A 12411-nucleotide genomic window follows, 5' to 3' on the forward strand; every position below is an offset into this window, starting at 1 on the left:
GTAAATTCTTTTTTTATTCTTTCAGCTGTGCCCCACGGCATGTGGGATCTTAGTTCCCTGACCAGGAATGGAACCTGGGCCCCCTGCATTGGGAGGGGGAAGTCCTAATAACTGGACAGCCAGGGAAGTGTTCTGGAAAGTAAATTCTTATTCCCCCACTTTCGACGCAAATTGTATTATCGGACATCCAGCGTTCTACACCTTGCCTTTGCCCATTGGCCATTAGGTCTTGCTGACTTTCCGGGTCAGTTTGCAGGTCCTTCCTTGTTCTTTGCACAGCTGCGTGATATTCTCTGCATCGCTTGTAGGGTTTTCCTGATTCTTGGTTTTTAGGAATAATAGTGCAATTGTATAACATATGTTGATGCCCCAACATGCAAGCATATCTGTCAGATACATTTCTAGAATTTCTGGGTCCAAGTGGACATTTTGATAATGTCAAATTTCCCTTCCTATTTTTTTTTTTTAATATTTATTTGGCTTCACTGAATCATAGTAGCAGCGTGAAGGATCTTTAATCTTTGTTGAGGCATGTGGGAACTATTTCTCTGACCAGGGATTGAACCCATGCCCCCTCCATTGGGAGTCTTAACCACTGAACCACCAGGGAAGTTTCCTTCCTGGGGGTTTTATCAATATACCTTCCCACTGACTCCACCTGGGCTTCCCAAGTGGCACAGTGGTAAAGAATCTGCCTGCCAATGTGGGAGACACAGGTTTGATCCCTGGGTGGGGAAGATCCCCTGAAGTAGGAAATAACAACCGACTCCAATATTCTTGCCTGGAAAATTCCATGGACAGAGGAGCCTGGTGGGCTACGAGGATCGCAGAATCAGACACGACTGAGCACGCACACACACAAGCATACCAGCCTCGCCTCTGTCCCTCAGCTTTGGCATCAGAGTGGGTTTTGAAACTTTTAGGGTTTGACAATTGAGTAGGTGAAAATTGAGATGCCAAGCAGAATTATAATTTGCATTCCTTTCACAAATGTGGCTGAGTAAATGTTTAAGAGCCGTTCAAATCTGAGTTTTTGGACCATTTTTTTTTCATCTAAAATGAACAATCCTAGAAGTCCAAGCTCAGCACTTTCCACATGTATCTGCAATTTGTCTTAAATTTTTGAGAAAATATAGACCTTTATTTTAAAAAAAACAACACAGCTTTTGACATTCTTTGAAAATGAAAGAAGTTCCATCTATAAGTCACCGCTGAACAGTATGGAAATGCTAGAGGTATTTTGCAATTAACTTTTCGGCAAACACAATAGAGTCTGCAAAGACTTAAAATCGGGTCCCCAGAAATTCATGACACTGTTAAAAGCAGCCTGGCTGTAATTAAAACGGATTCACTAGAGTCTTTGTAAATATAACATTTTATTTCCTGTAATAAATATTTCCCCATGAATTCACCTGTACTTCCCCCAATAGCACCTGTGTTCTCTTGACTTGAAAATACCAGAAGAAAGCCCAGAGGTGCTTTAGATCAACTCTCCCTGTGCCCGGACACCTCCTGCAGTGTGGACCCCCTCCCCTAATGGTCCGCAAATGACCACCTTACAGACGGGCTTTTAGGAACTAGGTGAGCGGCAGGGTGGGCTTCCCGGCTGGCTCAGTGGTAGAGTCTTCCTGCCGACACTGTAGGTTCAGGTTCGATCCCTGGGTCAGGAAGACTCCCTGGAGAAGCAAATGGCAACCCACTCCAATATTCTTGCTTGGAGAATCCCATGGACAGAGGAGCCTGGTGGGCTACAGTCCATGGGGGTTGCAAAAGAGTTGGACATGACTGAGCCACCTGACAAGAGGCAGTGCTCTCTGTCTTTGCCCACGTGTAGCAGCTCCGCCGAGGCGTGTGTTGCGGAGGGCATGGCTGCTGCAACAGCTGGGTTGCGAGAAACCACCCATTCAAGAGAGCTTGAGGTTTTGCTGTTTTTAACCCTAAAATTAAGATGATGGCCCATTGATTTGTGGGCCTTAATAAACAGGAAATAGCTGTTCCCAAATGGCTCACTCCCCAGATAAGGCCCAACCTGAGCCTTTTCTAGTGTCCTCCTCAAGGAGCCCCAGCTCAGGTGGGGTGCCCAGGTGACGTGACCTTGGCCAGCAGCTGATAGCAGCTGGGTTCCGTGTTCACTGAGATAGAAGCGTCCCTGCCAAGCACAGCTGTTTTCCTCCCCACCCTTCCTCACCCAGCCCAGCCTGGGAATCCACCCCAGGAACTGGCCTGGCTGGTGTGGCCTCTAATGAGTGGTTGGTCACAGGCTGGGCGGGAGGTGGGAGCCCCCAGGGGCTCATGTGCCCACATAGTTCTCAGCTGACTCAGGTCCCAGCCACCAGGCAGCTCCCGCACTGCCCACCTGGAAGGCCATCCTTGAAAACCCCAGGACTCAAAACCTGGGCCACTGTCGGGCTGAGGGGCTTGGGGAGCCCCTAGCTCTGTCTGTGGGCCATTCCACTGGCCTCCACCTCTGTCACCCTGATTCCCAACGTGGCCTCAGCTCCCCTTCTCTGTCCCTTCTCCCAGGCATTCTGGGCCTCAGCCCCGGAGCTCAACCTCTCCCTTAGGGAAGACCTTCCAGACTGGTGGTTCCAGGGGTAGGAAGGCGTGCACCCAACTCTGGGGGTCAGGGACAGGGTGGGGGGATGGTGCTGAGATTCTGGGGAATACATGCGCCTTGGTCCCTGTGCCACCGCATCCCGTCTACTTGCTCCTGGGAGCATGCCGGGGATCCTGGCCCGCAGTTCTGACCTGGAGGGGTCTCACTCGTGGACCCCTCCAGCAGAGGTGCCCCCAGTCAGAGTCCCACCTGGCCTTGGGTAGGTCACCTGGCAGATGGGGACACCCACAGGTGAGGCAGCTACCCACCCCACCCCCAGCCTCGCTGGGTTCTAGCCTAGAGGAGGGACGCGTATTTGCTGAGGTGTACCCCTGCTGTGGTTTCTGAGGAGGGGCGTCCATCACACTTCCTCCCTGGCCTGGAACCTGGAGTTTCCTTCTCAGCTTAGAGTTCCCCTGCCCCACCCAAGCTCTTGCCTCAGAGGTCCTGCCTCCTGGTCCTTTCTGATCCCTGCTGGGAGCAAAGAGCCAGGTGACGCCAGTCAGCACCCTAACACCCCATCTCTGCCCCGGGCTGCCCCTGAGGCTCCGCTGGCCCAGGGCTGCACTGGGCCCCTCCCAGGCCACGGCCAACCTGGCTGTGCGAGCGGGCACCTTCCAGCGGGGCTCTCCGACTGGTGCCCCCACTCATGCCTGCTTTCTCACCAGCAGCACCCAGGGGAGGATGGCGGCCACCACAGCCACCACGGCGATGAGGGTGATGAGCAGCAGGGCCCGGGAGCGGCAGCAGAAGGACCGCGTGGAGCTGGGCGCCGGGGAGGCCCCGGAGAGCTCTGCCAGACTGCGCCGCGGCAGGACGCTGTCCTGCTCCCCGAGGGGCATCCCATGGCGGCTGATGATGAAGATCTGTGGCTCCCGGGGCAGGCTGGGCTGCGGGTCCAAGGGCAGCTGGCCACCCTGGCCCGGGGACGATCTCCAGATGGGCTGGGAGAGGGCCAGGGGGTTGGTGTGGCCCAGGGTGTCCGGCAGTGGTGTTGGGGGCAGGCCCACAGGCACGGCCAGGATCTGGGAGCTCTTGTCCAGCTTGGCGGGCCAGCGGGAGCTCTTCCTGCTGAGGAAGGTGACATAGCGGCAGACGGGGCAGATGATGGTCCTCTGGACTTGGCCGTCCACGCGCGTGGACAGGAGGTACTTGACCAGGCAGTCATGGCAGAACACGTGGCCACAGCTCAGCGTCCGGCTGGCGCCCTGCAGCTCTCGGAACTTCTCGTAGCACACGGGGCACTCACTGCCCGAGCTGTCCTTGCTCTCGCCCTCAGACATGGCCGAGCAGGAGGGCAGGGCCCTGGCTGTGGGTGGGAAGGGTTGAGCATCAGTGCCTTTTCCGGCCTGGTTCCCCTGCCTGCCTCACTGCTGCCGCTCTTCCTCAGGGACCTCCCCAAATCACACCAGGACCCTGGGGAGGGGATGAGAGGGTACTTCTGGAAGGGGAGTTGGGGGACTGACAAGCAGAGATCCCAGCCACCCCCCACTGGAAGGAGGTGGGCGGAGGCCAAGGTGTAGCCCCCTGATCCCTCACCACCACAAGCAGAGATCCCAGCCACCCCCAACTGGAAGGAGGTGGGCGGAGGCCAAGGTGTAGCCCCCTGATCCCTCACCACCACATGTGCGTCGCCTGTGGTCACCCCTCCCCTCTCCCTGGTCCCAAGCCCCCAGTGGAGGCAGGAGGACCCGTTCCCTGGGGGAGGCAGGTGGCTCAGCTGAGGTTCCCCCCACCCCGCACAGTCCAGGCTCCAGTGGGGGCCGTGTGTTGAGCCCATTGTGACTGTTCTCCCAGAAAGCCTCTGCTGCCCCTCCATCTCCCCGCTCAGGTTGGCTGACCCATACAACTGTCCTCAGCCCCTGGCTCCCATCCCCCTATGCTAAGTGCAGCTGGAAAGCAATGAGGGATTTGAGGATAAAACTCAAAACTTACACATCCAAATGCTGGCTGGCCAGCCGTGCAGTCACGTCAGGGAGCTGTGGGCTCCTTCCTCCGCCCACCACAGCTCAGTCATCCTTCAGATTCTTCTCAGCAGCCTGCCCAAGGTTGTGAGAGAATCTTCCGATCAACCTCTGTGAAGGCAGGTTTTCATCCCTCGAGGATACGTCTGGTATTTGGAAACGGCCAAAGGTCACCCAGCGCCCAGTCTGGTAAGAGCAAATGAATGCCCAAGTGGCATGAGATTATTTTAAATCAAAGAGACAGAGTCACCATGAAGTGACAGGTGGGTTTCAGATGTTATCTGAGAGCTAAAGAGAGGCTCCAAGCATGCTCTCAGCAGTAGCAGTGTTGTTGGATTAAGTGCAGTTCCCCAAGGTGATGATTTGACAGGAAGCCCCTGTTTGAGTGTGTGACGCAGTGTTCTCATTCCTCCACGCGTTCCCAGCAGCTATGTCATCTAAGTTCATTTCCAGCAGCCTGTTTATTTATTTATCTATTTATTGGCCTCACCAGGCAGCGTGTGGGATCTTACTTCCCTGGCCAGGGGTGGAACCCATGTCCCTGCACTGGGAGTATGGAATCTTAACCGCTGGATCGCCAGTGAAGTCCCAGAAGAGCCTCTTTAGAAGGACTGTGAGCAAATGGTCACGTGATCGCATCGTCCTTCTGAGGGGTTGCTGATGTGATATATTCTTCCATCAAACCCCCCTGGACACGCTGAGAGCTAGAATGGTGTGTGGGAGCCCCCAAACCCGAGAGGTGACATTGTTGTTGTTGTTTAGTCCCTCAGTCGTGTCTGACTTTTGTGACCCCATAGACTGTAGCTTGCCGGGCTCCTCTGTCCATGGGATCTCCCAGGCAAGAATACTGGAGTGGGTTGCCATTTCCTTCTCCAGGGGATCTTCCCAACCCAGGGATTGAACCCATGTCTCCTGCATAGCAGGCGGATTCTTTCCTGCTGAGCCACTGAAAAATGACATAGTGGGAACAAAACTAGTTAATGGGAGAGGACAGACGAGAATTGGTTCAATCACAGATCTTTTGGACGCTCTTTCCTCTTAGCTTGGTTCCAAGCCCATTTTGCCAAGTTGAAAATACCCCATAACCAACAAAGAGCAAAAACATGTAGAGGTGGGGGTAGGGGACCGGGGACCCTGGTGGCAGCACCAAAGCCTTTGCAGGTGTTTTCAAACCTCGATCTCCGAGGTGGTCAGTGTGGCCTCCAGGCCAGGGGAGGGGGTGCAAGTACTCAGACCCTGAAGCTGGCTTCAAATCCTTGATATGCCCACTATTGTCTGCATAACCTATCTGAGCCTCAGATTCCCATCTCTCAGGTGGGGTTGATAATAATAGTACTGGCTTCTTCTCAGAGTTGTCCAGAGTGTTAAGTGAGCTGCCTTGAATGAAAAGTCTGGCACATAGTAAATACTCAATAAATGACTGTTGTTGTTCAGTCACTAAGAAGTGTCCAACTCTTTGCAACCCCATGGACTGCAACACACCAGGCTTCCCTGGCCTTCACTATGCATGGCAGACTCATGCTCGTTGAATCAGTGATGCCATCCAACCATCTCATTCTCTGTTGCCCCCCTTTTCCTGCCCTGAGTCTTTCCTAGCATCAGGGTCTTTTTCCAGTGAGTCAGCTCTTCACATCAGGTGGCCAAATATTGGAGCTTCAGCGTCAGTTCTTCTGAATACTCAGGGTTGATCTCCTTTAGGATGGACTGGTTGGATCTCCTTGCAGTCCAAGGGACTCTCAAGAGTCTTCTCCAACACCACAATTCTAAAGCATCAATTCTTTGGCACTGGATGTTGTCAGTCAGGCTCAGTCCTTTCTCCTCCTAGCACTTGCCTTCCCTCTCCTCCCCAGGTGTTTCTTATCATGTAGATGACTAAAAACACTCACGCCCCTAACCAAGGGCAGCTCCCCTGGAATTCGAATAACAACCAGAAAAGATGACAAAGGAGTGGGTAAGTGAGGGGCGGTAGGTTATTAAGTTGGTGGTTCCAGTGTCACAGACATTTTTGTTTCATAACATACTTGCAGCTGTCTAAACTGAGGTTTTTCTCGGGATGACCTTGATTTTCTTAAGCTGACCAGCTGCTAACATGGCCCTCTGCGTTTCATAACTCCCCAGAGGCATACGGTGGCAATTCCATCCGTCCACCCACCCATCCATCCATCCATCCATCCATCCATGTATCCAGTTATTCAACAGTTATTTATTGAGTGTTGCTGCAGGCTAGGTACTGAGCCGGACATTGGAAATAAGCAGTGATTAAGAAAACCCTTCAAGGGTGTTCCCTGGTGGTTAGGATTGAATTCCGGGCTCTCATTGCCATGGGTTTGATTGCTGATCAGGGAACTGAGATCTTGCAAGCATGGCATGGGGGAGAAATACCCTTCATGAAGCTTTTAGAGTCTAGTGGACATTTATAAATTTCTTGAAGAGAGTTTTTTTTTTTTAAAGGAGGAATGATGATCAATACCCTAAGTTATTTGGATAACTGAGAAGTGAGGTATCAAGACAGACAAGAGAACAGAGCAAATAGATTCGAGAATGCTGGAGGGGAAAGGATGTTGGAGGTCATCTAGTAAAATTGAGTGTTATAGATGAAAAGACCCGAGTCCAGAGAATGGAAGTGACTTGTCTGAGGTCACTTGGGTAGGGGTTGGAGAGGCAGATGGGAGGGGGGAGATATTCATTGATTTCCTAGACAGTGTAGAAAATATTTGAATCAGTTGCTAGATTGGGTGAGTAGATATTAGCTGTGGCAGGAAGCACTGTCCTCCTTGGGTTGAGCAGGGGAGCAGAGAGAACTGAGTTTGAGAAAAATTAGGACGCGGGGGATGCAGATGACATCCCAGATCCCTGCTGATGGCCTCCTGTGGCAGTCCCTTCCCACCCTGTGCTTTGGGAGAGCCTTGTCCTTCAAGGCTACCCGTCCTCCATCCCTACCTTCTCGCCTTCCATGCTCAATCCCTCCCTTTCTCTTCATACCATTTTATTCTCCATCCTTGAGTTCTTCCGAACCTGACTCTGTCTCAGGTGCTGGGGAGAGGGCAGCAGAAGAAATCTGAGGAACACACTCTGATTGGGGCACAGACTAACTAAATGAAAGGGAAGACATTATATCCAAAGGCATCCCCGTTGGTGCTTCAGGAAATTTGGGGGAGAGGAGGGCTGGAAGGTCTTCCTAGGTGAGGTGAGACCAGTGTCGAGCTAATAATAAATAATGACAACAGCGGCTATTTATTGAACACTAATTATATGCTTGGCATTCTGCATCCCTTCCTCATTTCATCATCAACAGCTCCAGGAGGTAGATATTATCTCTGTTTTACAGACCAGGGAACCAAGGCTTAAGTCACTTTGTTCAAAGCCAGGCTGCTGGGACTTCCCTAGTGGTCTAGTGGCTAGGAGTCCGGGCTCCCAATGCAGGGGGGCTGGGTTCAACCCCTGCTCAGGGAACTAGATCCCTCATGCTGTGACTAAGACCCAACGAAGCCAAATACATTTTTTTTTTAAAAGAAAGAATAAACAGTATATAATGGGAATTAAAAAAAAAAAGTCCAGGGCAGATCCAGGATTCGAGGCCAGGTCAGCCTGGCTACACAGGCCATACTGTGAACCACCCCCTCCACCAAGAATGTGCATCCATGGAGGGCGTTCCAGACCTCGAGTGAAGAAGTAGGTGAAGAATTGAGAGCAAGATAGGATTACTAGGAGGTCCCAGCCCTTGTGCCGCTACAGAAACACTGATGTAACAACCAAAGACGAAAATGCCCCCTGAAAACTCCAGAATCCAGCTGTATATGTTAAATATGTACATCTTGTTGGATGTCAATCACACCTCAATAAAGTTTTTTTTTTTTTAAAGAATGATGAGGAAACCTGTATGGGAAAGTGATCCCCCCCAAACTTCCCTCCTGAAAGTGACTGTAACTGGAGCTGCCCCTCCAGCTATGAGAGAGGCAGGGGGAGGGGGAGGGCCGGCCCGAGGGGAGCCGACCTCATGAAGCCCCAGTGCCTGGCTTCACCCACAGCAGCAGCCCACCCATCTCGAGGACTGGTGGGGGGTGTCACCAGCCCAGGTGACCCCCACCTCCCCACCTTCGGACAGTGAGTCTATGAGGCGGGGTGACACTTGTGGGCACCTAGGTTTCTGTCCTGGATTCCCAAGGCTTTGTAACTTCAGCGCGCGCACACACACACACACACACACACACTCACAAACTGCATCAGTGCAGAACTCCGCCAAGCTCCTTCCCCGCCCCCAGCCCGGCCCCCAGACTCACTTTGGCTGGGACCAGGGCTAGCAGCATCTGCCTCTCCGCCCGCGGGCCTCCACAGAGCAGATCTGAGCCACCCAGAAGCGCTGGGCGGGCGGCACGTCCTCCTGCTGCTGTTACTGTGACAGCCGCCGCCGCGGAGGCATTTGCTAATGACTGAGCAGGTCTAGAGGCCAGCGCCGGGAAGTGAATGTTGCCCAACCCGTTTGAGGCCAGGAGGCTTTGGCGTTGCCCAGGGGTTTGGCCCCTGTTGGAGTCAGGTGATCTTGATGAAGATGCTCAGAGAGGAGGGTTCCCCCGCCCAAGGAGGACTCCAGGGATGGACGCTGAGACAAGCAGAGGGTCTCAGTATGGGGGCAGCGGCCCAGGACCCATCCCCGGAGATGAGCCCCCACCTCCCTCCGATAATGAGAGGGTCGTAGTCCTTCGGCCTCCAGAGCTCATTCGGTGATCAGCTCGTTGCTTCCTGCCCCTGCCGTGACAGGGTGAAGGGCTCAGATCAGCCTCAGTAACTCTTTGCCACCCAAAGTCATACACAGATGTTTGGGCGATGTGCTTATATACACTTGTCCTTCCTCTCACACTCAGAGGGGCTCAGAGCTCCAAAGATCAAACACCACAGAGATAAAGAAGGAGGCAGAATAAAGCCAATAAAGGAGAACCGTCCCTGATACCACGTGAAACAGAAGTAAGTTTCAGAACAGTCTGTGTGACTCTATGGAAATGATAATATATGATCATTTTTATAGAGGAAAAATCTGGAAGTAGACACATCCAACTTGTTAGTGGTTATCACTAGAGAAACTTTCTGACTCATACATTCCTGTGATCCTTAAATGTATATTTCTTTCATGATCAGAAAAAAAAATAGTCAAGAATAAGGCAGGAGTGTAAGGGAATAAGGGACTTCCTTGGTGGTCCAGTGGTTAAGAACCTGCCTTGAAATGCAGACTGGGGGCTTCCCTGGCTGTCCAGTGGTTAGGACTCCGGGCTCTCACTGCCAAGGGCCCACTTTCAGTCCTTGGTGGGGGAGCTAAGATGTCACAACCTGTGCCATGAGGCCAAGAAGAAAAAGAGATTATATTACCTACTCTATAGGATGGTGATGATGATTAAATAAACGGATACAAATAATGTGCCTGAACCTGCAAAATGGGAGGAAATATTTGCAAATGCTATGACTGATAAGGGATTAATATGCAACATATGTAAACAGCTCATACAACCCAACATCACACACACACACACACACACAAAACCCGATTAGAAAAGGGGCAGAAGAACTGAACATTTTTCCGAAGAAGAAATGCAAGTTGGCCAACAGGCACAAAAAAAAGATGTCCAGCATCAATAATCATCAGGGAAATGCAAATCAAGTGTCCGCTCAGCCCATGGCAGGCTGCCCTGCTTGGCTCCAGGCAGCTCAGGGGCTGTCTGGGGGTTTCAGTTCATTCCTGCCCCTGTGAGTTTCCTGGACTCACCCTGCTTTTGCCAGGCTGCCCACACCTCTGAAATCTCAGTCTTACCTGTTCTCTATGGCTGACCTCCTGGCTCTCCTTCCATTTTTACGTAGCCTGGGGCTTCTGGTACTCAGGGGAACCTGGGGCCTTTGAGCAGAAAACAGACCCTGCCAGGGCACCCGGCTTGGAAGGTGGACAGGGGCTGCTTTCATTCCCAACTCCCCCCGTCCCCCCACCGCCCCTGCCTTGGCCCTCAGCCCGCTCTGTCCAACCTACACTGCGGCAGCCACCGAGCATCTTCACAGGTGTTCCTCCTCATCCGTTTCCTCCCTCTAGAGACTTCCGTGGCTCCCCACTGCCCTCGGTGCAAGGCCCACCCTCCTCAGTCTGCACCTGAGGCCCACACTGCCTTTCCCACACGGTTTCAGGACAGCCCCCTTGCCCTGGGCCATCTCAAGCCACACAGCATGGCCGCAGTGCTGTCTTCTAGTTCAGATCCCTTGAGGCCTTGAGCTTCTGGGGCTCTGTGATTTTTTTTTTTTCCTGGCTGCAATGCCTTTCTTCCTCATCACTTCCCCTGGCATCTTTATCTTTTAAGAACTTGAAGGAGGGATTCCTAACTCATCTCTGTTGACAAGACACAGAGTCTTGTGTCTGTCAATAGTGTTTAATAAGTCAGTGTGAAATGAATAAATCCAACTTCTCAAGCCTAGCTTATGTGCATGAGGTGTGTGTGTGTGCCTGCACACGAGCGTGTGAAGTTTAGGTAATGAAGTCATTCTACCTTCTATTCTTTTTTTAAATAGTTTTATATATTTATTGGGTCTTCCTTGCTGCCTGGGCTTTTTGCACAGAGTGGGGGCTGCTCTAGTTGCCGTGCTCGGGCTTCTTGTTGCTGTGGCTTCTCTCGTTGCAGAGCACAGGCTCTAGAGCACAGGTTCAATAGTTGTGGTGCACCGGCTTGAGCTTAGTAGCTCCATGGCATGTGGGATCTTCCTGGACCAGGGATTGAACCAGTATCTCCTGCATTGGCAGGCCGATTCTTTACCACTGAGCCACCAGGGAAGCCCCTACCTTCTATTCTAATGGCTTTTGGAATCCACACCAAAATTCTCCCCATCCCCTCAAGTCATAATAGATTGAGAACTTCTGGTCTGGCTGGAGATGGGAGGATGAGCCCACCACTGGGTTAGAGCCTCACTTAGCCACTGTACACCAATGTTGTCTTTGAAAAAGCCTGATCTCTAGCAGATTCTCCAGGAGGTGAGTCTGGGAAGGGGAGGGAAGATGGGCTAGGAAAGGAGGAGGGATAAGTGATGAAATCTGAGTCTTTTAAAGAAGAAATCCCCCAGGGAAAACTTAATCTAATGGTTTGTCTTCGTAATTTTTGCCACATCAAAGTATTGCATGTACAACTGTTAATTTTTCTTAAAAGAAAAATGAAAATAACAAATAGGAGCCATATTTTAAACATAAATATTTACTCTCACCTCATTCTAAGCACCCATACTGTGAAATCACAGGTCTGATGTTCTAATCATATTTTTAATAAACAGCAATATGAATACATACTAAGTAAAACAAAAAAGATTCACTTGGGTACCACTGGAAGTGGTGGCGTGCACAGACCTCTGAACACACTGATCTGAGATGTGTGCGGACCTTTGCACACCCTGATCTGCAACGTATGAATGGGGATGACGACCCTGGGAGCTACAGAGGCTCAGGATGGTCTCGGAGCTAGAGTCCACTTCAGGACTCTTGAAGGCTGAGCCCAAGGCTGGTTTCAGTTCTTGAAAGCCCACTGGCCAGGAAGCCACAGAGTGGGATCAACCAAAGAAATCCTGCGCAAAGGAGAAAACTAGCTTGGACTTGAGGATGAAACTGGCAAGAACCGACGGTGACTTGAGGGGGCTGCGGGCTGCGGGAGGAAGCCGAAGGGGCAGGGGTGGAACTAGCTTGGACTTGAGGATGAAACTGACAAGGGCCGACGGTGACTTGAGGGTGCTGCGGGCTGCGGGAGGAGGCCGAAGGGAGCAGGGGTGGGGCACCGGGCGAGCCGGAAGGCTGAGTCATGTCCCAGTCGCGTACGAGCCGGCGTGGACTGCGTCCTGCAG

The 12411-nt window shown here is 52.1% G+C and overlaps 1 protein-coding gene across 1 annotated transcript; it reads right to left on the reverse strand.

Annotated features, from left to right (window-relative positions):
* Positions 1-1359: 1359 nt before the first annotated feature.
* RNF222 (ring finger protein 222) lies at positions 1360-3930 on the reverse strand. The gene has a single exon (XM_070479074.1). The coding sequence runs from the start codon at positions 3877-3879 to the stop codon at positions 3244-3246; it is 636 nt and encodes a 211-aa protein (XP_070335175.1). The 5' UTR covers positions 3880-3930; the 3' UTR covers positions 1360-3243.
* Between the last annotated feature and the right edge of the window lie 8481 nt (positions 3931-12411).

The sequence above is a fragment of the Odocoileus virginianus genome, chromosome 17, assembly GCF_023699985.2.
Source record: "Odocoileus virginianus isolate 20LAN1187 ecotype Illinois chromosome 17, Ovbor_1.2, whole genome shotgun sequence".
Classification (NCBI taxonomy): Eukaryota; Metazoa; Chordata; class Mammalia; order Artiodactyla; family Cervidae; genus Odocoileus; species Odocoileus virginianus.

Excerpts from the sequence above, each read along its gene's own strand:
- RNF222 (XM_070479074.1), bottom strand. The coding sequence starts at position 3,879 with ATGTCTGAGGGCGAGAGCAAGGACAGCTCGGGCAGTGAGTGCCCCGTG.